The sequence below is a fragment of the Poecile atricapillus genome, chromosome 5, assembly GCF_030490865.1.
Source record: "Poecile atricapillus isolate bPoeAtr1 chromosome 5, bPoeAtr1.hap1, whole genome shotgun sequence".
NCBI classification, from domain to species: Eukaryota; Metazoa; Chordata; class Aves; order Passeriformes; family Paridae; genus Poecile; species Poecile atricapillus.
In genome coordinates, this window is record NC_081253.1 from 2016910 (window position 1) to 2043912 (window position 27003).

At 44.8% G+C, this 27003-nt stretch overlaps 2 protein-coding genes across 2 annotated transcripts in view; both read right to left on the reverse strand.

Moving 5' to 3' along the window:
* Positions 1-18259, reverse strand: part of LYPD6B (LY6/PLAUR domain containing 6B) — a 43812-nt gene extending 25553 nt beyond the window's left edge. The window contains exon 1 of the mRNA XM_058840074.1: positions 18233-18259. The gene's annotated coding sequence lies outside the window, so the exon portion shown is untranslated. The remainder of the gene's footprint in view (positions 1-18232) is intronic.
* A 5379-nt stretch (positions 18260-23638) lies between these two features.
* Positions 23639-27003, reverse strand: part of KIF5C (kinesin family member 5C) — a 75650-nt gene continuing 72285 nt past the window's right edge. Inside the window, exons 25-26 of the mRNA XM_058839830.1 lie at positions 26761-26874; positions 23639-24110 (exon numbers count right to left, since the gene is read on the reverse strand). Of these exons, the coding sequence (XP_058695813.1) occupies positions 26768-26874 (107 nt within the window). The 3' untranslated portion in view covers positions 23639-24110; positions 26761-26767. The remainder of the gene's footprint in view (positions 24111-26760; positions 26875-27003) is intronic.

A 27003-nucleotide genomic window follows, 5' to 3' on the forward strand; every position in this document is an offset into this window, starting at 1 on the left:
TCAGGAGCTTAATGAGCAGAAAACCAAACAAAAACTCCAAAGATCAATGTCATTCAACAAAACCTTTTGCCTTTTTGTTGAACGTGTGCATTCTTGAGAAGACAATGATGACAGATTGAATGTCAAGACCTTTTAAATTTTTTTCTAAACATTTAATTAATTTATTTTTTTTAAAAAACTCTTAAAAATGAGCTTGGCTGCTTGGAGCTTATAAAAGCCCTGAAATAAAAGATACACTTGGCCTTCATCTGAGGCTTATTTAGCAACTCTTATTTCATGGGTCTAATCTTATTTGATTTACAGAAACACCTTTTTTTATTAAGTTAATATAAACATTAAGGTGTTTTATCGTGGTGATTTCTCCAAGACAGCAAATACAGCACTGACATGGTTCAACTTCACCCTGACTTTGGAATTCCCTTCCCAGCATCACTCCTGGCTGCTGTTTACTTTTGGAAAATCCCTGCCCCGCTCTGAGTCTCGCTCTCTACTGATCCATAACCCACAGATGAGCCTCCATATGCCGTGGAAAATGGAACACAATCCAAACAAGCATTTGCTGCTTTTCCAGAGAGCCAATTTCTCAGCGCTGAAGTCACAGGGGGAAACAGGATCTTAAGGTTTTGAGTTGTTACAAGCCTGAGCAATTAAATCTCACACAAAAACACATTAATGCGTGGCCTAAGAGTTGCTGAGGTGAGGAAAGATTAATAACCCTGGTATTTAACATCCTGATGTAGCTACAGGCACAGGGAATTTTCTCTGCCTGGTGTGCTTTGGGGGATTGCACTGCACGATGCATATTCACAGCCTCAGGCATCCCCATTAAAATAAAAATTAAAAATTCCAGCTTTCTAAAGCACTGGTCACTGCAGTGACAGGTCAATCCCCTGGCAGGGAAAGGCATTTGGGTGTTTCATTCACACCCAGGGAGGGAAAAATAGAGCCAAGCACAACCTGCCAATCCTTCTGATTTCAGTCCTGCACCACCAACAGAGAAGCTGAAAAAAACCCAAACCAAACTCCAGTGGAACCATTCCTGACACGAGTCACAAACTCCATATTCCTGCACATAAATCCACTGTCAGGAATTATTCCAGGGATTGGACCGTGGAGAGTGGAGCTGCTTTTGAGATCACAGAATATTCTGAGTTGGAAGGGACCTACCAGGATCATCAAGCCCAGCTCTTAAGTGAGTGATCCATACTGAGGGGGATGGTTTTTTTACAGATATTAAACAGCAATTTTTTCAACCACCTGATTTTATACCCACAAAAGGAATTAATGTTAAAAAAAAAAAATAAATAGGAAAAAAATCAGAGCAATGAATAAGTGCAAACTTCATATTCACCCTCTCAGCTGCGACCAGGATTCCCCAGGCACCTCAACCTTTTCCATGCTGTAATCACACAAAATTCAGCTCTCGGGCACACCCAGAGCTGGCAGGTCTGAGCAGCTTCCCACCCCTCTTCCAGCTCAGCCTCACACTTGTACTCACAGGCCCTTCCCAGGGCTCCATCCCAGGGGCTGATCCCGATGGCACTGGGACAGATCCCAGTCTGGAGGGGAGGAAAAACTGGTGGAGGGCTCTGCCCCTCCTGGGAGCTCCACTCAAAGGAGTTAAACAACACTCAGGGGTGGGAGATGTGCGGGAATTCCTGCTGGATTTACAGCGTGGGTTCTCCAGGGAAGAGTTCTATCCAACTCCATGGGTTTATTTATGGGGGGAAGCTGAGGGAATAACAAAGATCCATCCTGCAGGCAGGAAGGGTCCAGAAACACAGAGAGAATCACACACAGGGGAAGATTTGTGTAAAAAACCACGCACAGAAAGTCACACTAAAGACACACACACACAAGCACACAAAGCCCCAGTGAGAAAAACACAGAGAGGACACAAAAACACACAAAGTCACAGAAAAACACGCACAAAAAGACTCACACACAGCCCAAGACTCACACACACAGAGAATCACACACACACAGCCACAGAATCACACACACAGCCACAGAATCACACACACAGCCACAATATCACACACACAGCCACAATATCACACACACAGCCACAATATCACACACACAGCCACAATATCACACACACAGCCACAATATCACACACACAGCCACAGAATCACACACACAGCCACAGAATCACACACACAGCCACAGAATCACACACACAGCCACAGAATCACACACACAGCCACAGAATCACACACACACAGCCACAGAATCACACACACAGCCACAGAATCACACACACAGCCACAGAATCACACACACAGCCACAGAATCACACACACACAGCCACAGAATCACACACACACAGCCACAGAATCACACACACAGACTGAAAGCCTCTTACACAAAAAGACTCAGAATGACACCCACACTGACTCCACCACACACAGAAACACTCACAAAAACACACATTCACACATACACGCTCTGAAACACACATTCACACACTCAAAAACACAATTCCACACAGAGAAAGACACACAAGAAAGACACAGAAACACAGACACACACTCACAGGCAGAAACACTCATACAAACACACACCCACACACACTCACACACTCAGAAACACAATTCCACACGCAGAAACACACACAAACTCAGAGAAACACATCCACTCAAAACCACAGAAACACACATTCACACACTCAGAAAAAATTCCACACACAGAAACACACACAGAAACTCACACTCTGAGAAACACACCCACTCAAAAACACAGAAACACTCAAACACATTCACACACACACAAACACATACACAGAAAGACACAGAAACACAATTCCACACACAGAAACACACTCAAACACAATTCCACACACAGAAACACACTCAAACACAATTCCACACACAGAAACACACTCAAACACAATTCCACACACAGAAACACACTCAAACTCACACACTCAGAGAAACACACCCACAGAAACACACACCCATTCAAAAACACTCACACAGAAACACATTCACACACAAACACAATTCCACACACAGAAACACACAAACACACCCACTCAGAAACACTCACACAGAAACACATTCACACACAAAGAAACACAATTCCACACACAGAAACACTCACACAAACACACCCACTCAAACACTCACACAGAAACACATTCACATACAGAAACACTCACACAGAAGCACACTCAGAAACACAATTCCACACAAAGACACACTCACAGAAACACAGACACACATAGAAACACTCACAGAAACACACACAAAAAGGTGACACTGAAAGACACACACACACACAGAAGAACTGACACAGAAAGACACACAAAGATTCTGGAAGATTCACGCTCAAACACACACACACAAGAATTCACACACCCCCAAAAAGACTCCCCACTCACACAGACTCACCCACACAGAAAGAAACCATACACAGAAAGAAATCACACACAGGAAGGCTCCACACACCCCAAAAAAGATTCCACACTCACACAAACTCCCCCACACAGAAAAACACCACATTCACAGGAAATCCCCACTCACAGACTCACACACACCCCAAAAAAGATTCCACACACCCCCAGAAAGACACAAACACACAGGAAGAAATGACACAGAGAAAGAAATCACACACAGAGAAAGAAATCACACACAGAGAAAGAAATCACACACAGAAAGGCTCCACACACCCCCAAAAAGATTCCACACTCACACACAAACTCCCCCACACAGGAAAACACCACATTCACAGGAAAAGACACCCACACCCACAGAAAGGCTCCACACACACCCCAAAAATCCTCCACACTCACACACAGAGCCCAGCATCACCTGGGAGGAGGAAGACACCAAAGCATTCCAGGCTTTGTTTCCCTTTATCAACTCTTTTATCCAGTGGCTTTGGCATATGAAACATCTGCATTCTCAGTGAACACCAACGCCTCTGGTAAACCAGAATAAAGCTCCCTATTTCCAAAAGAGTGGGGTTTTAAAAGTTGTTTCCCTCTCCTCCCTCTCCACAGCCCCAGGCAGCTTCCCATAGGTGGAATGGAGGCCCTTGACAGCTGCTGTGAATTCCCTTCCATTAGTCAAGAATCCAAAGCTCTGATTTTTAGAGCTCCTGGTGACATTTCCTGGATTTCACTGCTGGTTTAAGGGCTGCTTTCAAAACTCAGTTTTCATGGATTCAGCTTTCATGGGTTCAATGTTTATCGGAGCAGGTTGGTGGAGACATGCAGGGAAAATGCATTTCACCAAATGAGTTCAGGCACTTGTGACACTGATTAACAATTAACCCTCCTCCAGTCAGACTCAGAAGTTGATTAACTACTCCATCGTTGACACAGAAAGGAAACGATTCAGGTGAAGAAACCCAAATAAACAAGAGTTTAAAATTCTTTCAGAAGAAAACAACATATCTGTAGGAGCACAGTTGTTAAAAAAAAATCCTGTAGGGATTTCCCCTTATCTCCTTTTCCAAAGGATAAATCCCATATTCCCCACACAAACCCACGTTTTTTTGTGTATCTACATTACCAGCATCTTCCTGCAGTAGTAAAATGAGTAAACCTGAAACTTTCAAAGGAACTTTATTGCTCATTTTATAGATTTCCCTGGCCCTTTGATGAGCTGCCATTCCAGCAGGCAATCTCAGCTTCGTACCTTTGTTGCTTCTCCACCCATTTCCAGATTGTCTGTGGGAACAGCACGAGCTGGGAATTTGCCAGGCATCTCCCATCAGGAATCCTCCCAGCAAGGAGCCAAATCCCACAAGAATTGGGTCCAAAATCCATCATGGAGAGGAATAAAATACGATGGGAATGTGATACGGCAGAGAAGCCAGCAAGGGAATGGTGCTCCAGGAAATCCAGGTTATTTTTAGTGGTGTGGAATAAAGGCTGGAATTGTTAAGGATGGAAAATCCCCCTCAGACCATCGAGTCCAACCATTCCCCAGCACTGATCCGTGTCCCCAGGTGCCACATCCACAGGGCTCTGAAACTCCTCCAGGGATGGGGATTCCACCTGAGCACCCTTTCCATGCAGGAATTTTCCCAATATCCAACCTAAACCTTTCCTGGTGAGGTTTGAGGCCATTCCATCTCCTCCTGTCCCTGTTCCCTGCGAGCAGATCCAAAATCCCCGCCGGCTGTCCCCTCCTGCCAGGGAATTCCAGAGAGGGAAAAGATCCCTCGGGATCCTCCTTTGCTCCAGGCTCAGCCCCTTCCCAGCTCCCTCAGGAATTCTCCAGCCCCTTCCCAGCTCCCTCAGCAATTCTCCAGCCCCTTCCCAGCTCCCTCAGGGATTCTCCAGACCCTTTCCAGCTCCCTCAGGAATTCTCCAGCCCCTTCCCAGCTCCCTCAGGAATTCTCCAGCCCCTTCCCAGCTCCCTCAGGAATTCTCCAGTCCCTTCCCAGCTCCCTCAGGAATTCTCCAGTCCCTTCCCAGCTCCCTCAGGAATTCTCCAGTCCCTTCCCAGCTCCGTTCCCTTCCCTGGCCACGCTCCAGCCCCTCAGGGTCTCCTTTGCCGTGAGGGGAAAATCAAAAACTGGGAGAAAACGTGAGGGGGAAAAAAAGTGAGGGGACTTTGGGGAGGGCTCTGCTGCAGAGCTTTGCCCTCCTGGATCCTCCTTTGCTCCAGGCTGAGCCCTTTCCCAGCTCCCTCAGGAATTCTCCAGCCCTTTCCCAGCTCCCTCAGGAATTCTCCAGCCCCTTCCCAGCTCCCTCAGGAATTCTCCAGCCCCTTCCCAGCTCCCTCAGGAATTCTCCAGTCCCTTCCCAGCTCCCTCAGCAATTCTCCAGCCCCTTCCCAGCTCCTCCATCTGCTCCTCACAAGATTTGTGCTTTTTGGATTGATTTATCCCATATTAATACAGAAATAAATGAATTTTGCTCCAGCCAGGAGAGCTGAACCTCCTCCTTCAGTAGCTCCAAAGAAGTAAAATTTCTGCAGGTCTCAACCTCGAGTTTCCAGTGGGGCAGAACCTTTAAAAATAAAGACAATCCCACTATTATCCCCATCCCATGGGAGGGAGCATTTTCCATCCAGGGATTATGGAACAGATCCCAGTCCAGCTGTTCCTCCTCTGTCTGGAAATCAGGTGCTGAGGCTGACCAAAGAAATGTAAATCCTGTGCACAGCCTGAATCAAATTATCTGGCAAAGTACACCAAGAAAAGATCAAAAAGCTACAAGCAAGTGGAGAGATGAAAATGAAAGACACTTGCCACAATCCACACAATTCCTATTCCTGCCTTCCTTTGGGGGGAAAATCAAATCCTCCAGGTGCTCAGAACAAAATCCTTGATTTAAATGCTAGTTTCAAATGGAAATACATCAGAATTTACTCCACGCTTGCAAAGTTTTATTATTTTTCAGATTTCTTCTGCAGAACAGCCTGCAATGGGCTCCACTCCGGTGTCCTCATCTGCCTGCCTAATCTGACTGCTGGTAATTCATTTTTAACAGATTTTATGCTCAATTTCTATATAAATTTTAAACAATCCTTCAGTCTGGAGACACAGACATACATTTACTCGCTGTGATTTCCTGGTGTAAAACAACTGGCACTAAAACACGACCCTGGTGTGTTTTAGCAAAGGCCAAATGCTCCAGCTCAAATCTCACTTTTACCTGGTGTGAAAAACGAGGTTCTGTTTTATACAGAATTTAAAAGTTTAATAGAAATATAATTAGGATATAAAATAAAGTAAAATTTACAGATGCAGCCTGGTGTCTCTGCATTCAGCCAAGAGAGCACAAAGGATTGTCCCTTAAAAACAGAACTCTACTACATATTTAGTAGATATTTAAATTATTATTATATAAATAGATCATATTTAAATATATATTTATTAAATATAATAGAATAAAATTAAATTATAAATATAATAACTATAAATTTAATAAATATATAATAAATATATAATAAATATATAATAAATATATAATAAATATATAATAAATATATAAAATAAATATATATAATAAATATATAAAATAAATATATAAAATAAATATATAAAATAAATATATAAAATAAATATATAAAATAAATATATATAAGAAAATAAAATTATATTATTATTATTTAAATTATACATAATTTAAACACTATACATATCACGTTCATTTTAATATTTGCAAAGAGCCAATATTATAATATGTACAACATATTATAATATGTATAATATTTTATTATAATATGTATCTTTAACACCTGATAAACTCCAGAGAAAACCAAAGAAGCCTTTCAGTCACAGCTGGGGTGAAAGCAGTGCTTGAAAGAGATTTTTTCTGCTTTTCTGTATAACTAAGGAACAGTCAAGGGTTGTGCTGTGGCTGCTTTTAGCTGTGTTGACTTAAAAAGTGTCTGAAGTGCCAAGTTTCAGGTTTCACCTCTCGCATGTGTCCAGACATGTGGTTTAGCACATTATCCTCAGCCACTGCAGCCTTTTTTTTTTTAATGGAAGCAGCACAGGAAAATGGGGCAGTGTCAGGGAAGGCAAAGCATTCCCTCCCCAGCCACAACGGGTTCATAAAAACACTTTATAAACACCAAATCCCTCTCAAAGCCACGCAGAGAAAAATAAAATCAATAAAAATCAGATCAAATCAAAGCACAAAGCGATTTAAATGTGAATTGCAGCATCAACCCTCACCTGTTACACTCACATGGAGAACAGTCCATGATCTTATCTAGGGGTGGTTAACCACAGGCGAGCTCGTAAACATGGATTTAACCAGTTAACACAACCCTGACAATTCAAAGAAGATCTCAGTTCCCTTTATTTTGGCAGCTAAGCACGCAAGGAAAAATTCCTCCTGCAATTAAACGTTCTTTTTGGAAGAGTTTATCGTGTAATTGCTTCACTGTGGTGGTCAAACTACTCACGAGGCCACATAGAGAAATATATTTTTAATAAAGATGTATTTTGCATTTAGCTGGGTGTTAACTGAGGAGAAAAATTGGTTTCTGTCCACACACAATAAAGGAAACTTTCTGTGGGAAGAGAGCAACAAATTGGACTCTCTCATCCTCACAGAGGCAACACCACATTTTTGGCAATATTAGAGAAAATGGGGATATGGGTTTAAAATCATCAAACCCTAGAAGTGACATTATCTATTTTAAAGAAATCATCAAGCATCCAGAGAATTCCACAATGAAAGTAGCCAGGTGGACTAACACCACTCATAAAATCAGAAAAAAAGCAATTTAGCAGTATTATGTACAAGTCTGAGTGATTACCCAGATAGAGCCTGAAATATCCTGGATTTTTGGATTAAACATAACCTGATAACCAACTGGAACAACCCTACAGCTCATCCTTTCCAAGATCCCCAGGCCCTGAGGTCAACCCCAAACCCCATTTTGCCTTCTCATTCCTGAATTCTCCTCCCAGATTAAAGCAGAGCTGCCCCAAGCAAAGAAAGGAGAGGAAACGCTTCCTCCTCCCTCTGTGCTGCCAAAAATCATCTGCTGGGCACAAAAATCATCTGCTGGGCACAAAAATCACCTGCTGGGCACAAAAATCTGTGTGCTGGGCACCTCTGCACTGTCCACAAGGCATCCACTGAGCCTCCCAGACCCCAGGATTGTTCCTGGTTGTGCTTCCCCAGCACACAAAGGGTGTTCATAAATCAAGTCATGTGTCCAGTGACATTTTCCACTGTTTGGACACCCCAGGACAGGTTTTTGTCACAGCAGAAGAACCCTCAAAACCAGCTCCAAGTGGCCCTGGTCCTCTCTGATCCTTTGCTCCCATGATATTCCTGCAGGGATTTTACACAGCTCTGGCTTCAGCTGCTGGCTCGTGGTTAAATCCTGAGCCACGCTGCAGGATTTAACCATGGTTTAAATCTTGGGGCGTTTTTTATTCAGTTAAGGCATCAGAGGAGCTGCTGTTTGCCCTGGGCTTCTTGAAAAAGAAGGGAAAACACTGCTCCTTTCAATCCCAGTCGTTTTGTCACCCAGCTTTTGGGGAGGCAGGATTCCCCCAAAAAAACACCCAGAGCTCCAAGCACGAGGTTTCCAGGAGTCCCAAAAACCAAAGGGATCCCTCAGTTCCACACTCACCGTTCATACCGGGGTCCAGTCAGTGATGGAAAAACACCTGGAGGCTTAAAAACCAAAAATAAAATCCTACATGCTGATATCAGCGTGCCACAGCTGCAATTCCTAAAGGGATTCCTTGAAAGGCCTTTTGCAAGGAAGGGGTGAGAGTTGGAGGTTTGAAAACCCAAGAGCAGCCTAAATACAAAGCAGGAGCTCCAGGTGATCAATTACTATGGGATGTCCGTGCAATGCAACTTTTTAAAAATGCTTTATTTAAGAAATAACAAAAAAAAAAAGGAAAAAAAAGTTTATAAGTTTATAAAAAAATATTTAATAAGTGATGCAAAGGCAACCACTCATCCTCTCCCAGCAGCACATCAATGCCTGACCATTCCCTGAATAAAACCCCTCTCTGGAAAAACCAAACCTTCAGGTTTTACTGCTGAGGAAGACATGATAAGGTATGGAAATGAAGTGGAAAATGCCTTTGATCAGATCAGATCTGCTGTCCCAGCTGGCTCCAGTCAACGCACAGAACCAAATTCTGATGCAGAAAGACAAATTCTGCTCCTTTCATATGTTACATAACCCAGCAAAAACGCATTTAAAGTATTTGATGTGACTCCAGTTACCCTGTGTGCCTTTTGGTAAAAAGAAGAAGAGGAAAGAAACTTCTCTGTATCAGAAATCCACATCTCATTATTCTCCTTTTTCAGAGCTTGCCCTTGGTGGGTTCACTAAGTTCTGCCAGGGAAAAATAAATCCTGAGGCATGGAAATACGTGAGCAAAGGCCTTCTCCTCCTCTCCTGGGAATTTTAAGTGATATATTTTTTTCTCTGCCCCCAAACCACAGCAAACAATACTTTGCCAGCAGCCAAGCATCATTTGTCAAAGCACCAGGGCATTTCTGAGTCAGGCTTGGTCAGGAAAGGGAGTCAAGGCTACTCCAGCATTCCCTGGGGAATTCACAATGGCTCAGGAACTGAGGTTCCCAGCCCTGGCAGGTGGGAGGGAGGGAGAAATAAATGTGAGGAGTTGGTACAAAACAATCAATGGCACAGCCAGGGGTGATTGCAGCTGGCGAGGGGGGACACGGCGCCGTGGGCTACAGAGGGGTAAAAACAATAAAAACGTGGAGAATCAAACGTGGTTTGGATCTCTGCAAGACAAATCCATAAATAATATCAACTGCTACATGAAAATTTCATGTTTGGTTACAACTTCCTGAGCAGGAGGGGACCCACAAGGACCATCCTGCACCTCTCCCACCAGGAAAGGCTGAGGGAGTTGGGAATGTTCAGCCTGGAGAAGCTTTGGGGTGAGCTCACTGTGGCCTTCCAGCACCTGAAGGAGCTGCAGGAAAGATGGAGAGGGATGATTTACAAGGGATGGAGAGACAGGACACAGGGAATGGCTTCCCACTGGAAAAGGGGAGATTTGGGTGGGATATTGGGAAGGAATTCCTGGCTGGGATGGAATTCCCAGAGAAGCTGTGGCTGCCCCTGGATCCCTGGGAATGTCCAAGGCCAGGATGGAGCAGCCTGGGACAGTGGGAGGTGTCCCAGGTGGGATGGGATCATCTTGAAGGTCTCTTCCAACCCAGACCACTCAGGGGTGGTGAATTCCCCAAATTCCAGTTTGATTTAGCACAGAGTTCCAGAGCCTGGGGCATTCCAGGGAGGCACTGACATCCCTGCATCTCTGCCTCCTAAAGGGGAAAAAACAATAAAAAAATGCAGATTTTAGCTAAATTAGCAGGCTGCTTCAACCAAAACCTTACTACTGTGAGTATTTTACCCACCTGTGGTAGAGAGTGCAGGTCAAAGGACACTCAGAGCCCTGCACCCCAAATCTCTCATTTCCTGTGAGCAGCGAAGGAGAAATCCTACCTCGCTCCACACATCACTCTCCTGCTCTAATTGTCCTGTAATTATTAACTTCATTTATTGCCTCACAGAAAAGAGATTTTCAAGTCTGTGCAGATCAGCTGTAAATCTGCAGCTCTTGGATACCTCATGAATATTATAAACACCTATTTTAAGATTTTCTCCACTAGAGATCATTGGTGCCAAGTTTTGGCACCAAGGGTCTCACAAATCTCTCCAAATGTGAGAATAATTACAGGGAAGGAAAGGAAAGATAGGAATTTCTGTTTCTTCATTTGAAGAAATGAAGGCAAACAGTCAGTTCTGAAAAGTTACAGATACAATATATATATATATATAAATAAATAGAAGTTGAAGTAAAGAAACAAGAAAATTAAATACAAAAACCCACAGCAAAAGTCCTTCCTGAAACTGAATTTTTTTTCCCTTCTGTGCTGTGGATTTCCAGTGTTATCAGAGCAGATTGATATCAGGCAGTGTTGCAACAATCTCAGAAAAATAAAATAATTACAAGGAACAGAAAGCAGCCCCAGGCTGGGATTGGCTCTGCACGGGGAGATTCCCCAGCCCTTCCACCCACGTGGTGTTTTAAAAACTGATATCCCAGAGGAGCAGCTGCAGTGCCAGGATCTCCTGGGTTTCCTTGGACACTCTGATTCCCTGACTTCTGCAGAAGCTCTGCTGCTGGCTTTTCTTAATGCATTGAAATTCATTTTTTTATGTATTTCTATAAAAATAATTTTATTTTTAGAATATATGTGCTTTTATATATTTTATTATTATTATTATTTGTAATTATCTGTATAAATTTTATATATTTATGTTTCATATAATTTTATTTTTATATATTTATATATTTATAATATAAGTTATATATTAAATTTAATTTATATATGTCTATAATAATATTAATACTATATATTATATTTAATATAATATTATATATTATATTAAATATTATATATTAGATATTATGTATTATATGATACATTATATATATTACATCATATATTATATACTATATTGTTTATATTATACTATCTTATTTATATTACATTATATTACATTATATTATATAGAAATCTATGTAAATACATATTTATATATTATATTTATTAGAAATCTATGTAAATATATATTTATATATTATATATAAATATATAATATTTATATATAATATATAAAATTCATTTTTATATGAATTTGACTCCTCTGATTTGACTGCACATCCACGTGAGGGGGATGAGATGTCCTGAACCTTCTCAAAGAGGGAGGAACCTCTGTAATCTGAATTTCTGGATTTTTGATGTGTAGGATTAGTTTTAAAGGATGGGCACAGAGCCTGCCCTGGGAACAAACTCCAATTTTGGGGCAGCCACAGCTGCTCTGTCCTGAAAGAGCCAAGGAGGGGATTTTCCTACAGAGCCACAAAGAGCTGGGAATTACAGAAACCAGGATGAGCCTGGGAAGATGTTTCATTACCCCAGCCAGGCACAACAGATGGAGACAGTGAACTTCCAAGGGAAAACGATGATCCCAGCCGGAAAACAGAGCTGAGCACGCACCTGATGCTCTGAAAGAAAAAGCCAAGGGAAAACCTGGCCATAAAAAAACCCCAGAAAGTGCCTTGGTGTGTCCAGCCTGGAGGAAAGGCTGAAGGGAGGAGACTCAGCCCAGCCTGGAGCTTCCTCCTGAGGGGCAGCTCCGATCTCTGCTCTCTGTGACCCAGGGAACGGCTGGAGCTGGGCCAGGGCAGGTTTAGGTTGGATTTCAGGGAAAGGATTTTTCCCCAGAGGGTGCTGAAACTCCCCAGGGAATGGTGACATTCCCAAGGCTGCCAGAGCTCCAGGAGCGTTTGGACAGCGCTGCCAGGGATGCCCAGGGTGGGATTTTGGGGTGTTTGTGCAGGGTCAGGAGCTGGATCCACGATCTTCTGGGTTCCTCCCAGCTCAGGATATTCCATGAAATGGATTTCCTTAGCGGCCAGAAAGAAGGAACAGCCACACTCTCCAACCCCACACCTAACACACAAAAACTCTTCATATCCAAAGCACCAAAACTCCTCAAGTCCAGCCTTAAATGACATTTAATCCAAACCAGTCCCTGGGAAGAAGGTTTGAGGCACTGTGGGGGCACTCGAGGCTCCTGCCCTCACTTCTCTCAAAGCTTTTAGCTCCATTTCAGTCTATTAAGCCGAGCTCTGAATTAGTGCAATTTGCCACAACAGGTTTCTTCACATCAGGACAAAACCGGGGCAGCATTTTTCCCAAAAAAAAAAAAATTAAAAAATAAGGGATTAGATGACGCTAAGTGCTCCCATCTGCGTGTTTAGACTCCTGAGCAGGGTAATCACCACCCTCCAGGGCACATCCCCGGGGCTGGGGAGATAATCTGGTGTCTGGCTTGCTGCTTCACGTGGCCAGGTGAGGAAGGGAGGGTGGAAAGGTGCCCTGGAGGAACAGGTATTCACCAGAGCCAGAGGCAGCTCCCTGGAGCAGCCAGGCTGGGATGGCTCCTTCCAACCCCAAACAGCTTCAACCCCGCACTCTGTGCCGGGGATTTAAGGGATGGAAGGTTCCAGGAGCCGCCACAAGAGGAATTGTTACCACACCACTAAAGATGGTGTTTTATCCAGGGTTTTTTTGCCTGTTAAATTTGAAAGAACGGACAAAAATGACAATATCTTGCATTTAAACCTAAAGCAAGGCTGCTCCTACAATTGCTCTTAGTTCTCAACCCATATAAATCAATACAGGCCTAAAGATTTCAGACTTAGCTTCTGCAACATTTGGAGATAATTGTGTAACTGGGCTAAGAGGAAGGAAAACACATTTCTTTAAAGGAAAACAAGGCTATTTTGACATAGGAAAGAAAATTGTTCTCACAGACATACTAATTTATGGGCAAAACTAATTAACAGACTGAGAATAACTCTATTTTAACATTTGGAAGAAGCAGAATGTCCAATCTATTTATGCACCTGATTTTTCACCCCATTGTTGCAAGGATCTCATCCCACTTTGTTTTTTAACGTGCACTCCTGTTACAAAAAATGCAGGATAATGAGATGAAAAGGAAGGATGGAGTGGACCTTCCCCTGGATTGAGAGCTGGGGAGTGGAAACATTAAATTTAAGAAACCACAATTTTCCCTGAAGAGCAGTGAGGGCAGGGCTGGGTTCTACCTCTGCCACCTGTACAAACTTCAGGAGAATTTCTGGGAATTGGATGAGCTTTAAGGGCCCTTCCAACCCAAACCATTCCAGGATGATTCTTTGGGGTTTTTTAAACACAAAACCTCAGCTTCTATTCCTTGACTGTCCCACTTCCAGACCTGTAAGATGACATCAACAATGGGGTTTGTAAATTTATTCCGAGCAGGTTTCACACAACAGTTCAGATTTGTTTGGACATCAAAGCAAAGCTGAGACAAAACCCAAATGAAACCCATTTTACCCTGAATTTGGGTCAGAGCCTGTAGTTCAACCCAGGCACATCAAAAAGCCCCAAGCTTCAGGCAAGAAATCCCAATCTCATTTTGTTGGATTGTAACTTTTGCTCCCTGCTCGGGGTCACAGCAAGAAAACAAGGAATGCCAACGGCTATCCTGAGCCCTCGCTTAAAATCACGGAATCCCAGCATGGTCTGGGTTGGAAGGGACTTTAATTAATCCCATTCCACCCTCTGCCATGGGCAGGGACACCTTCCACTGTCCCAGGTTGCTCCAAGCCCTGTCCAAGCTGGCCTTCAGCATTTGGCACTGGGAATGACCATCCTGCTGATCAAATCATGTGCAAATCCCAGCTGAAACCTCCTGGTTTAGACTAAAAGATTCTCCCAGCAATTACTGGAAGAATACCTGCCAACATCACATGCATCACTCAATCCGCCTCAATCCTTCAGGAAAGCTGCCACCTGAAATTCCTTCTGAAGTTTTTTGGCATGGAGCTACCAGAGGTGCCTTTTCACCACTTCGGAACTGTTGGACATGCACCTCATCCAGGAGGCCTTTGAGGCACACACGGGAATAACCGAAGCATTCCTTTCCTTTGAGTCCACAGGATCCAGCCAATGGATCTGAGGGAAGGAATTAAAATATTGAGGAGCACAGACCTTGTGGGGGGAAAAAAAAAAGGGGAATTTTCAGAGGTATCAAAATCCACGCAGCAAAATTGTTGTTCTTTTTAAAGCTTTTAATCACAGAATGGTTTGGGCTGGAAGGGACCTTTAAAGCTCATCTTGTTCCAAGCCCCTACCATGGGTAGGGAATCTTGCAGGGACAGGGAATCATCCGTGGGTTGGGAATCTTCCACTTGGTGACTTCTGTAATCCGAGTTTGTAACTCCTGATTCCGGACAGGATTCTCCTACGTAATTACCACAGCCATATAAAGAGGATAAAAGGAAATATTCCCTCTCTCTTCTCTCACACCTGGAACTTGAGAAATGGAAAACCAAGCAGGAAGTGATTGGGATAACCTGCCTCAACCCTGAGTTAACAAGGCACCGGTGTCTCTCCCTCGGAGCTCCCAAGGGCGCAGGAAAGGCACCGGTTGCTCTGAGATGGATTTTTTCCTTGCAGCACTTTGAGATGCCAATGGCAATCACCTCCCTGACCCACAGACCACATCTCCCCCACCCTGGCCGTGCTTTCCCTCCTCCTCCTCCTCCTGCCAGACAAAGGGAACGCATCCCAAGCGTTCCCAGGATCAGCGCGCGGGATCCATCCCGTGTCAGCCCATTACGGCATCTCCCAGCTCCTGACAGCAAACATCACCCAGATATCAAAGCTCGGAGAGAGGGCCCTGCCAGAGCCAGGCTGAGGCTAAAGGGCTGCAGATTATCCCCTTGGAAGGGATGTCACTGAGAGGATGTGACTGGCGGGAGCAGAGCAATTATCACGCTGGGAAGCACTAATTGACTTAAAGCAAGGAAGGCACGGCGGGAAGAGGTGGAACTCTGCTACCCGAGTTAATTGTGGGCTGACTGCAAGAGTAAAATACCACCCTGCAAAGGTTGATGAATCACCAAGCTGTGCAACAACCTGGACAACTCCCTCGCTCCGTGCCATAAAACATCCCTCTGCAATTACCTCTGGAATTCACCTGCACTGCAGGTACAGGGCCTGGCTGGGCAAGGGGACACAGGCACACAAAATGGGGACAGAATCAGCGCTGAATTCTCCTTCTCTGAGCTGATCTATGTGTTCTCAAACTCGATCCTCTGTCGTCACAAACCTTTTAATCTTTTTGTCCTTTTCTTAAAAACTTGTCCAAGCAGAGGTGTGACAATGGGGAGGTTCAAAGTCACGGAGGAAGCTTTAAAACTTAGAGGTTTAAAACTGACCTGAGGAAACAGAGGTCTCAACACTTAATATTTTACGATTTTAAACAAAACCGTGTTTATTGAGGGAGAGAAACTTGACTCATTCTCTGAGCATCTGGGATTACCAGCACGGCATTTCTGGAGGAGGCTGCAGCACATGGCTCTGCAACTGCTCTGATCTCTGCTGCGTTACCCTCTGACAGATGGGAAATCACACAATCCCATTTCCCTGAGACTGCCCTCAGGAATCAACCAGCTGGGTCTTGCAGACCAGTCCTAGCTGGGTGAACCAGGAGTGCTCCTCGAGCCCAGGACTGTTTCCATTCCCAGCATCAGCAGAGCACCAGGGCCTCGTGCAGAAGGGAGCCCTCGGTGCCCACAAGCCCCACAATCCCCCCAACACTGCTGGTTGTTGTTGTTCCAAGGGATTTACAGCCTGATTCAGCACAAGGATATGCAGCTGGATACAGGGAATAGCTACCAGAAGCCTGTGTCCATTCTGCAGAAAAACACCACGCTAAAGGCAGCGCTTCCCCAACCTGCCAGGGTCAGCCCAGCACCTGCTCATGTGCTTTTATAGGATTTTATAGGATCACAGGATGGTTTGGCTTGGGGGGACCTTAAACACATACCAATCCACCCCCTGCCATGGCAGGGACATCTCCCACTATCCCAGGCTGCTCCAAGCCCTGTCCAACCTGGCCTTGGACACTTGCAGGGATCCAGGGGCAGCCACAGCTGCTCTGGGCACCCTGTGCCAGGGCCTCCCCACCCTCCCAGCCAGGAATTCCTTCCCAATATCCCATCCATCCCTGCCCTCTGGCAGTGGGAAGCCGTTCTCCCTTGTCCTGCCACTCCAGGCCCTTATCCAAAATCCCTCTGCAGCCTTCACGGTGGGCAGATTGTATTTTTCACTCACAGTTTTTGCTGCACTAAGTACATTTTTATTGCGTTCTGTCACTTCCTACGTTGAAGCCCCACTGCTAAAGAGCCCGAGGTTGGCGTCCACACCTGCGGAACACAGAGCCCAGTTCTTTTTACAGCTCTATAATCATCAGGAGATGTGTAATAACTGCACTTTTACAAGGGACCTGTTAAACACAGGCTGTGAATTGGGTCCCAGGCACTTGACGCTGCACACGCAGCACTTCCCACAGCCTGGCTCCTTCCTGCCAGTGCCACAGCTGCTGGGGACACCCTGCTTTTGGTGACACCCCCTGCTTGCTGTGTGGCTGGGGACACCTTGATTTAGGCACCACGTTCTGGTCCCCAGAACTGCCAGGGGTGGAGACACCTGTTTTCAGTGCCACCTCCTTCCCCCCAAACCACCGCAGCTGCCGACACCCTGATTTTGGTGCCACCTCCTGTTCCCCCAAACCAGCAGGCCTGAGGACACCCTCTTTTGGTGCCCACTCCCCAAAACTGCTGGGGCTGGAGATACCCTGATTTCAGTGACACCTTCCACTCCCATAGGGCTGGGGACACCCAGATTCTGGTGTCACTTCCCACTCTCCGTGGGGCTGGGGATGCTCAGATTCCGGAGCAATTTCCCACTCCCATAGGGCAGAGAACATCCAGATTCCGGAGCCACCTCACACTCCCTGTGGAGCTGGGGACACCCAAATCCCGGTGTCACTTCCCACTCCCCCTGGGGCTGGGGACACCCAAATCCCGGTGTCACTTCTCACTCTCCGTGGGGCTGGGGATACTCAGATTCCGGAGCAATTTTCCACTCCCTGTGGGGCTGGGGACACCAAAATTCCGGAGCAATTTCCCACTCCCATAGGGCAGAGGACATCCATATTCCGGTGCCACTTCCCACTCCCCGTGGGGCTGGGGATACCCAAATTCCGGATCCCCCTGGCTGTGCCCGCTCCCGCCGGGGCTGGACGCGGCTCAGCATCACCTGGAGCAGCAGAGCGGGACCCGCAGCCCCGAGCCCGCTCCGCGCTCCCCTCCCGGACCCCTTCCCCGCACTCACCCTCCGTGCCGGGACAGCGGGACACGGCAGCAGAAGGACAGCAGGACACGGCAGCAGAAGGACAGAAGGACAGCGGGATGTTGGCCCCGGCCGTGCGGGCGGGGCTGGCGGAGGAGGGGCCGGGGCGGAGCGGGCGGCTCGGACACGCCGTGCCCGCCCCCGGGGCGGTGGCACCTGCGGGCAGGGCGGGACCCCGACACCTGCGGGGACTCGGGGGGCGTCTCCCGAACCTCCCGGGCATCCCTGGAACTCAATCCACCCTGCCCCGGGACCCAGGCATGGAGAGCGCATCAAGGTGACCACCAGCGGTCTTGATCCCGAACTACCGAATATCATTTTGGGATAAATGCAGCTTGCCTTGGGATCAGCTCTGCTGGAAGATAAATTTAAGGTGTTTCAGTTTGAGCTAAGAAGTGTTTGAATCAATAGCGGCAGCCTTGTCGTGAGTATTTTTCTAGGGATGCCGCTCCCATTCCTTTGTTTTCGCTGCGCTCTTGCGAAAGGTGGATCTTGGATAATTTGTGCTTTTTTTTCATGGAGTTAATTAACTGCTGCAATCCCACATTCCGAAAACGAAATTGTAGGGATGCACTTGCAAACAGTCTGCTGTCTAATTGAGTTCATCCTCCAGGCATGAGCTTTATCGAGGAGATCTTGAAGGGTGAATCTTTTTTGACTCATGGAAAGAGCTCTGGCACCCTGCAGTGTTTGCCTTCCTCTCCAGGATTTGTGGGGAATGTTTGGACTTCCCATCTGCTCTCTTTAATATAAACCATCTACCCTGGAAAGCCTCTTCTTCCCGGGTGGAGCCATCCTCATCCTGCAGGAGCTTCTCGGAGGGTGAGGAAATGCCTCTTATTTATGCACTGAAACCGAAATGTATCACAATCCAAAATTTATTCATTACTTTTAATAACCGACTTCAAATTTTACTGGGCTAATTTCTAAGTTCTGTTTTTATGGTGCAAAACCCACATAATCCTCATTAGGAGTCTACTCAGCAGCAAAAAAAAAAAAAAAAAAAAAAAGAAAAGAAAATTAAAGAGAGCAATCCATTCCTACAGAAACGTTGGAGTGCCCAGAACTTGCTTTGCTGAGGAGAAAAGTTATGATTTAATTGAGAAATGCTCTGAGTAATAATTACTGGAAATAAGCTGTTTCTAAAGCTCCCAAATATGACTTTAGGGAAGTGGTAAGGACACACAAACTTCTACTCCATTACATAAAGTGAGTGTAATATTCCTATAAAAATGGAAATACATGCACAGGGGAAGTGGAAGAGTCTCCCTGACATCCTCCAGGCTAATGAAAAAAAAGAAGGAGGAATATATCCGTGGAGGGGTAGTAGAGATGATGAAATTATTTATTAAAAATATTGAAGATTCTGCTCTCTTCATTCCCCAGTCACCCAAATTTTTTAATTTGTGCCCCTGGATCCCTGGCAGGTCCAATGCCAGGCTTGATGGGGCTTGGAACAACCTGGGCTAGTGGGAGGTGTCCCTGCCCATGGCAGGGGTGGAATGGGATGAGCTTTAAGGTCCCTTCCACCCCAAACCAGTCTGGGATTTTATCATTTTCTGAATGACTTTCTACAGGTTTAGAAGGAAAGCTGAAATCCAGAGCGTGGACTAAGGCTGCTCTGGAGTGTGGTTCCACTGAATGGGTCACTCATGGAATCAGGGAATATCCTGGAGCCACAGGATCAGAGATCCAGCTCCTGGCCCTGCACCCCAAAACCCCTCCCTGGGCATCCCTGGAGCTCTCCTGGAGCTCTCCTGGAGCTCTGGCAGCCTCAGGCCCATTCCCTGGGGAGCCTGGGCAGTGCCAGCACCCTCTGGGGGAAGAGCCTTGCTCTGGTGCCCACCCAAAGCCTGGCCCAGCTCCATCCAGGCGTTCCCTGGGCGCTGTCCCTGTCCCAGAGAGCTGTCAGTGTCCTGTCCCGTGTCACACCAGGCCCACACGGCAGAGTTCAGTTCAGTTTTATTTTCCACTGTAACGGATTTCGAATGATACATCATGCAGTCTGCCAGTGTATCCATCCATCTCCGACAGAACTTCAGCACGAAGATAAAAGACTTCTCTCCACAGGCTGGGGGGAGGAGGAGGGTTCAGGTCTGCTATCAAGAGTTTAATACAGTTCAGCATCATTTGATGCAATGGCAAAAAAAAAATTTCCCCTTGTTACCAGCAAAACGTGTCCACCATTTATTTCTCTTTTTTTTTTTTTGTTCAGTTTTTTTTTTTTTCTCCTAAATTGAACACTACTGTAAAGATACATAGAGCCCAGAGAATACACATCTGCAGTACACGTTACACACTTTACAAACTAGACAGGGATAAATCTACAGGATGCCTCAGCCCCGCGGCTCCCCCACAGCCAGCGGGGCGGCGGTGGAGCGGTGCTGCCATCCCGCACAGCGGATGGTGCCGGTGCACGGCGCGGTTCCTACAGGCACAGTGAGGACAAAAGTCAAAGCAAGGGGAGATTCAGATTATCCTGCCCACTTTTTATTCCCCCCCCTCTGTGGAGGAGTACTTCAGTCATGGTTATGTGAGGTATTTCTCCTCCAGCAATGGGGATCGGATGAGCCCTTTTCTTTTTGGACCTTCATCGCCCGTTGTTGAAACAATCCTTCAGATAAAACCGTGTTCAAATGAAAATTCTTGATTTTGATTATTTTCAAGCCTTAGGGCAGGGTTGGATGGGATATTGGGAAGGAATTCTGTGAGGGTGGGGAGGCCCTGGCACAGGGGGCCCAGAGAAGCTGGGGCTGCCCCTGGATCCCTGGAATATCCAAGGCCAGGTTGGACACTGGGGCATGGAGCAGCCTGGGATAGTGGAAGGAGGAATCAGCTGATCTTTAAAATCCCTTCCAACCAAACCACTCCATGATCCTATGATTTATAAAGATTTCAAGCAAAAGTGCATCTCAGTCCTTTAGGCTTTATAAAGTGAAATTGTAAAGCTACTCAAGGCTCTGTGGGCAGGAATTGTTGTAGCAAAATTTTTTTTGGTGACTTATTTTTAAGTTTTCAGGATAATCCAACTCTCACCCTTGTTGAGTTTAATACAAAACTTAAAAATGCATCAGCCAAGATCTTTCCAAGCTTAAAACTTTCCTTGCTTTCCAGAAAACAAGTCGATGAAACGTGAACTCAAGGACAAACACAAGATATTTGAACATATCATTAAGAGAAGCTCAAGTGAGCCAGAAATACTTTTTAATTACTAGCAAAAAGAACAATATGCACTTTAGTTCCATCTGAAATCCGTTTTCCATTCAGGAATGGTATTTCCACCCCAATTTTTCCCATGCATGACATTTTTAGATGTGAAATTTCACTTGCGCTGTACAAACCACAACTTTAAAAATGAGCCTGGAATAAATAGAACACAACACTCAAAGAGCAAAGAAAGGAAGATAGGGTTGGGAAACAGCAAGAGACAGGTTCTGATCTCTGCAGAGCAGATGTGTGGTTTTCCTTTCCAGATATAAAATGTGAAAGCCTTAAAAATGGTACAAAAGTTGAATATACAACACGCGATACAAACTGAAGTTGCCTAATTAAAATAGGCTTCAAAAATAAAAATAGATACAAGCAGAGTATGTTCAACTGAGAATTCATCCTTTCCAATTATTGAACCTCTCAGGTGTTTAATTTTGAGGATTTCAGCCTAAGGCATCTTTGGGGCTTTGCTGAAGTCCTCCTGCAGCCTTGGTGTAAAAGGGAACTTGGAGAAACTTCCTCCTTTTGCTGCTGGTGGCACTGACTGGCTGATCAGCACCAGCACGAGGAAGAGATGTCCGAGTTCACTTCTCCCTCAAGCTGCAGGGAGCTGGCAGAGCTGTCCCCAAAAAAATTCCTGGTGATGCCTTGAGGAATCCAGACCTTTTTTGGTGTCTGCATTTACAGTAGAGTTCCATCCTGAACTCTGAGAGACAACACAAAGTTTGCCTACAGTACAAAAATCTTTGACAGCAAATAAGCTTGGGATCTTTTCCTAGAACTGAAACAAGAGGATTATTAATTCCTAGTAGAAACCTCAGCTCTGACCAGCTGGTAAGATAGCACAGAGTAGTTCTGAGTTAGTGATTTTATTAAAGATTGCATATGGCAAGTTCACAGTTCATTCTTCTGGCAGTGCACATGCACGTAACGAAAGAAAATATAAAACTTTGGAAAATACAAAATAAATTAAATACATGCAAATCTGCAACTTCATTAAATATGTTTAGCAAAATGCTCCCCGAAAATAGTGCAACATTAAAAAAAAAAACAACAAAAAAATCAAAAAACAAAACCAGTTAAATTAAGTTCAACTTACTTTGCAACACCCTAATTTCAGTAGAAAAAAAATATCTAAAGTCAACTCACAATCTTCCAAAACTCTCTATGGAACTGAAGAGTTCTACACCTACACACTCAGAAATTAAAAAAAAAAAATAAAAAATCCCAATCAATCTCAAATTAAAGAAGAGCAAACTTCTGCAAAAGAAGACCAGAGGGCTACGGAGCCTTCCTGGAATTCCAGCTTCCTGGAGCCTTCCTGGAATCCCGGCTTCCTGGAGTCCCACCTGCCCCAGGAGATGCGGAGGGAGGGAGGAAGAGGAGGAGGAGCAGCACCTTCTGCCTGCCAGCAGAACCTTCTCAGAGCAATTCCAGTGCCCCCTTGCTGGGAAGATGGAAATTTGCCGTCTGAGAGATCCAAGGAAGGCTTTTCCTTCCCTCTGAAGCAGACCTTCCATAGGACGAGTGGATAGAGTGGCTTAGAAAGACATTCCCTTCCCCTGGCAATGTGCTCCTCACATCCCAGCAAAAAAATTCCCGGATTTTGTCTGCAAAGGACAGCTCGAGTGTACAACTCTCACCTCCTTTTGGATTTTTTCAAGGAAGGGTTTGGGGGATTTTATTTTCCTTTGTTCTGGTAGGGGACTGTTCCCTCCGGGATCTGAATTCCGGTGTGAACAGATCAGGGCTTGTCTGGGGAAAGGGGGAGGGGGGGAGATGCTTGTCAGATTTTCCAAGGCAAGATTTCCACAGCATTCTGAAATCCTTCAAAAATTCCTAGGGAACAACTCTGACAAAGGTGTGGCTAAGCCATCCCACTCCAGGAAAACCCACCACTGTAGGGAAAACTACATGGAAACAGGAGCTTAATTTTAAAACAGGTCACACAGATAAATTCATGGAACTACCAAACTTCAAATCCTAGTTCTATACTAACAGATTTCTCTGCATCCCATTTGTTCTTTACCAGGTACTGCAATAAAGGTTATTTTATACAGTCCAAAGATATTTTTTTTTTCTTTTTTTTTTTTAAATCAGGATATTACAAATGGTTCTTTGGGGAAATTTCCTTCTGAAAATGTTAAGCAGTAAAATTAAACCACATAGCAGCACATTTTCATCCCCTAAAAATATAAAATAATATGTATATTATACAGGAAATCAGTCATGACAGAGCACAATCACCTGCCTTTGATGGCACTTGGTCATGGAATAATTAATTCCTTGATGCCAGAAGTCGGGAATTACCGATGCCAACGGAGGACTCGGGAAAAAAAACAAAGCATCGCTCTGAGTGGAGAAGCCCCAACCTAAGCAGCGCCAAGGGGTCGTGGAATTCGGAGTGGCAGACTCCCTATCATCCTTACTGAGGTGGGAATGTTCCAGACATTGTACAAGGATCTGGAGGAGCTGAGCTGGACACTTCTGTACACGTGGAGATCCTACGAAGCTCGGAGTACCTGGAGCGGGGCATCGCCGACGGCCGTGGGAAGCGCAGGGTGGACAGGACGTGGACCGGGTTGGAGAGGGGCAAAAAAGAAACTAATGTGACTTAATGACAGTCCTTAACATGCTAAGTGGAACTGACCTGCCAGAGAGAGCGAGAAAGGGAAGGAAAATCAGTGGATTTGGGGGATTGGAAAGCAGAGCACCCAAATGGGATGGGCGGCAACCAAAGAGATGAATCCGCAGTCACGTTAAAAAAACCACGGAATTTGGGTCTCACAAAGTGAGCCAATTGTCCTGATGGAGAAGCCTGGGATTATGTCTCACCCAAACACTATCTAAAGGTCTGAATTTATTTCTTTATCCCCCTCTTCAATTTTCTGTTCCTTTAATGGGATTTTTTTCTTGGCTCATTGGATGTGCTGAAGAGCTGGTGTGTGTTTATCTCGTGTAATAAGGGGGGAAAGTAACAGCAGGGGAGTTTGAAATTATAAAATCAAAAGGATGAAAAAATACAAATTCAAACCAACCCTTCTGTTCTCTGTCTCCTGACAGAGATCTTTCCTGATCTATACACACATATATAAAATGTTTTGAGAACTTTTTAAAATATTTTTATATAATATCATGATAATATTATACAAATATACTGTATACTTTTATATATGCAAATTAGACAAGCACATTTTATTAAAAAGACACCTTTCTTTCTCTTCCATCTGCTGAGTTCATCAATCATAATCACTGACCAGTCTAACAGCACTAAGTGTCTTTTATCTTTATGGTGAATAATGAATGAACACAAGATAAATCTCCCCTCAGCAAATGTTGAAATAGGAACCTCAATTTTATTTCTCTGCTGTTAAATGAGTATAAAAGAAAGTTTTGTTCTAGTTACAGCTGGGTAGAACTGTACCACTCCAAAGAACATTCTGCAGAGCACAGGGATGTCTCATCAATAATCAGGAAATGATCTGGATGAAGTTTTCCCTGCACTGGCAGCACCTTTACCATCACCCTTACCCAGACCCCTGCGTTTCCATCCAAGCTCAGAATTCAGATTACTCAGATATTCCCAATTTTCGCAGCCAAATAGTTGGAATTTGCCAATAAAATTCTTGCTTAAAAGACCAAAACTGAGGAGAACTGACCTCCAGTCACTTCCCAGCCTTCCCAAACTACACCTTCCACACTTACTTCTGGATGTGAGCAAAAAATCTAGAACACATGGTGGAAATGGTTTCATTCCAACCTGTAGGACTGCCATTTGATTTTCAGATTTTTCCTATTTTTTTCCAGAAACTCCAAGTCTGTAACTTTATTCAGTTTCTCCTGAAATATTCCATCTTTTTCTCCAGACTCATTTTCCCTGGGACTCTTCTGCAACATGGCCTGCTCATCTCCAAAGCCCTCAAATCTAAACCTCAGCATCTGAAATATCTGGTGGGAATTTTATGCCTCCTGATTGCTTTTTCTTGTCTTCCACGGTCCTTTCTTGTTATTACAGAACCATCTAGTTTGAATGTTTTATTATTAACTTTTATTTATCTATAGTTGTTCACTTGACACGTGTGGCCTGCTGGAGTCTGACCTTTCACTTCACTGCAGTTGGTAAATTAAAGGTGCATGAATTTGAGGCAGGTGGCAGCTTTTTCCCCTCAGAGTAGCTGTTACAAGAAATGTTTAGAAATCTTTGACAAGGCTCTGTACTCCACTCTTTGCCAGGTCACAGAGGTGGGAATGCAATGAAGCAGATGGACAGAGGCACCTCACTCGTGAGGTGGAAAAGCCAATTTCAGACCAGAATGGACAAAACCACTCAGCAAAGCCCTGCCCTAATTTACCCACAGAGGAAATATTTGTTGCTGGAAGCTCATGGCAAACACAATGAGCAGGAACAATCCCCCCAGCACAATAACAGCTTGAGTGTGGCGTGATGGATGCTTGGCATGCAAGCCTGACATGAAACATTCCCCAAAAAAAGCTAAAAACACCCAAGAATGCCTTGAGGAGACCACAGACCATGAAGAGAGTCGTGAGACAGAATTAATCCTCAAGGAGGGCAAAAAGCCAGACTTGGAGGGACAAGTTTGCTGTCCCCAGGCTGCTTTACACAGCCACTCGCTGCCGTCCAGCTCTTGACATGTCTGTGATATAAAGTGATCATCTAAAATAACACAGATATAAAATCTCACCAATAACGAGCATTTAAAGAAAGAAACGGGAGGATGGAGTCCATGGAACAGTCTCCTGGAAATATGCTGCTCATCTTTTGCTTAGGAGAAACCCTCAAGCCTTGGCAATTAAATTAAATTAAAATATTTAAGTTTTTTTTTTCATGAAGAGGGCTATAAGTGCAAAGTGTGCCAAATGGTGACACTTAAATTTGGAGATGTCTCTTGCTGCCACTGACAGCTGCTCTACCCCTATCCCAGGCTGGAATACCCCAACATGGAAACACATCCATGGTACAGAGAGCAGAAGATGATGCTGGCAGAAGGAACCTATGGAACTGTATTTTTACTACATGAGTTCCATACCTCTACGTGTGAATTTCGGCCCAGATTTACCAGAGCAGTTTTAAAAAAAATTTTTAAGTGCCAAGTCATTAAAATAAAACCTCTCCTCAGCAGCTGGCAAAGCCTCTTAACAAGCACTCAATTAATGAGTATTGTAAATATCAGCAAACAACTACTAAAAATAGAAAAAAACCTTACTGTGAGTCTCCTAAAAGCAAGAAGAAATGTAAGGGAATTGAGGGAGAAGAGGTGAGTAAGTTACTCTGGCCTTACCTCTCGTTTATTTGGTGTTGTGGTAGTAGCTGGAGTTGGACATCCCTCCCCCTCGGATGGCGTGGACGGCCGTCGGAGAAGACGCGGGGTAGTGACCAGGGCGGATGGGCTTGGCTGCACAGGGAAAGGAGGGATCCAACAAGACACTTTAGCTTTCACATTTCAGCTTTCACATTTCAGCTTTCACATTTCAGCTTTCACATTTCAGCTTTCACATTTCAGCTTTCCACCTCCCCTTCTCCT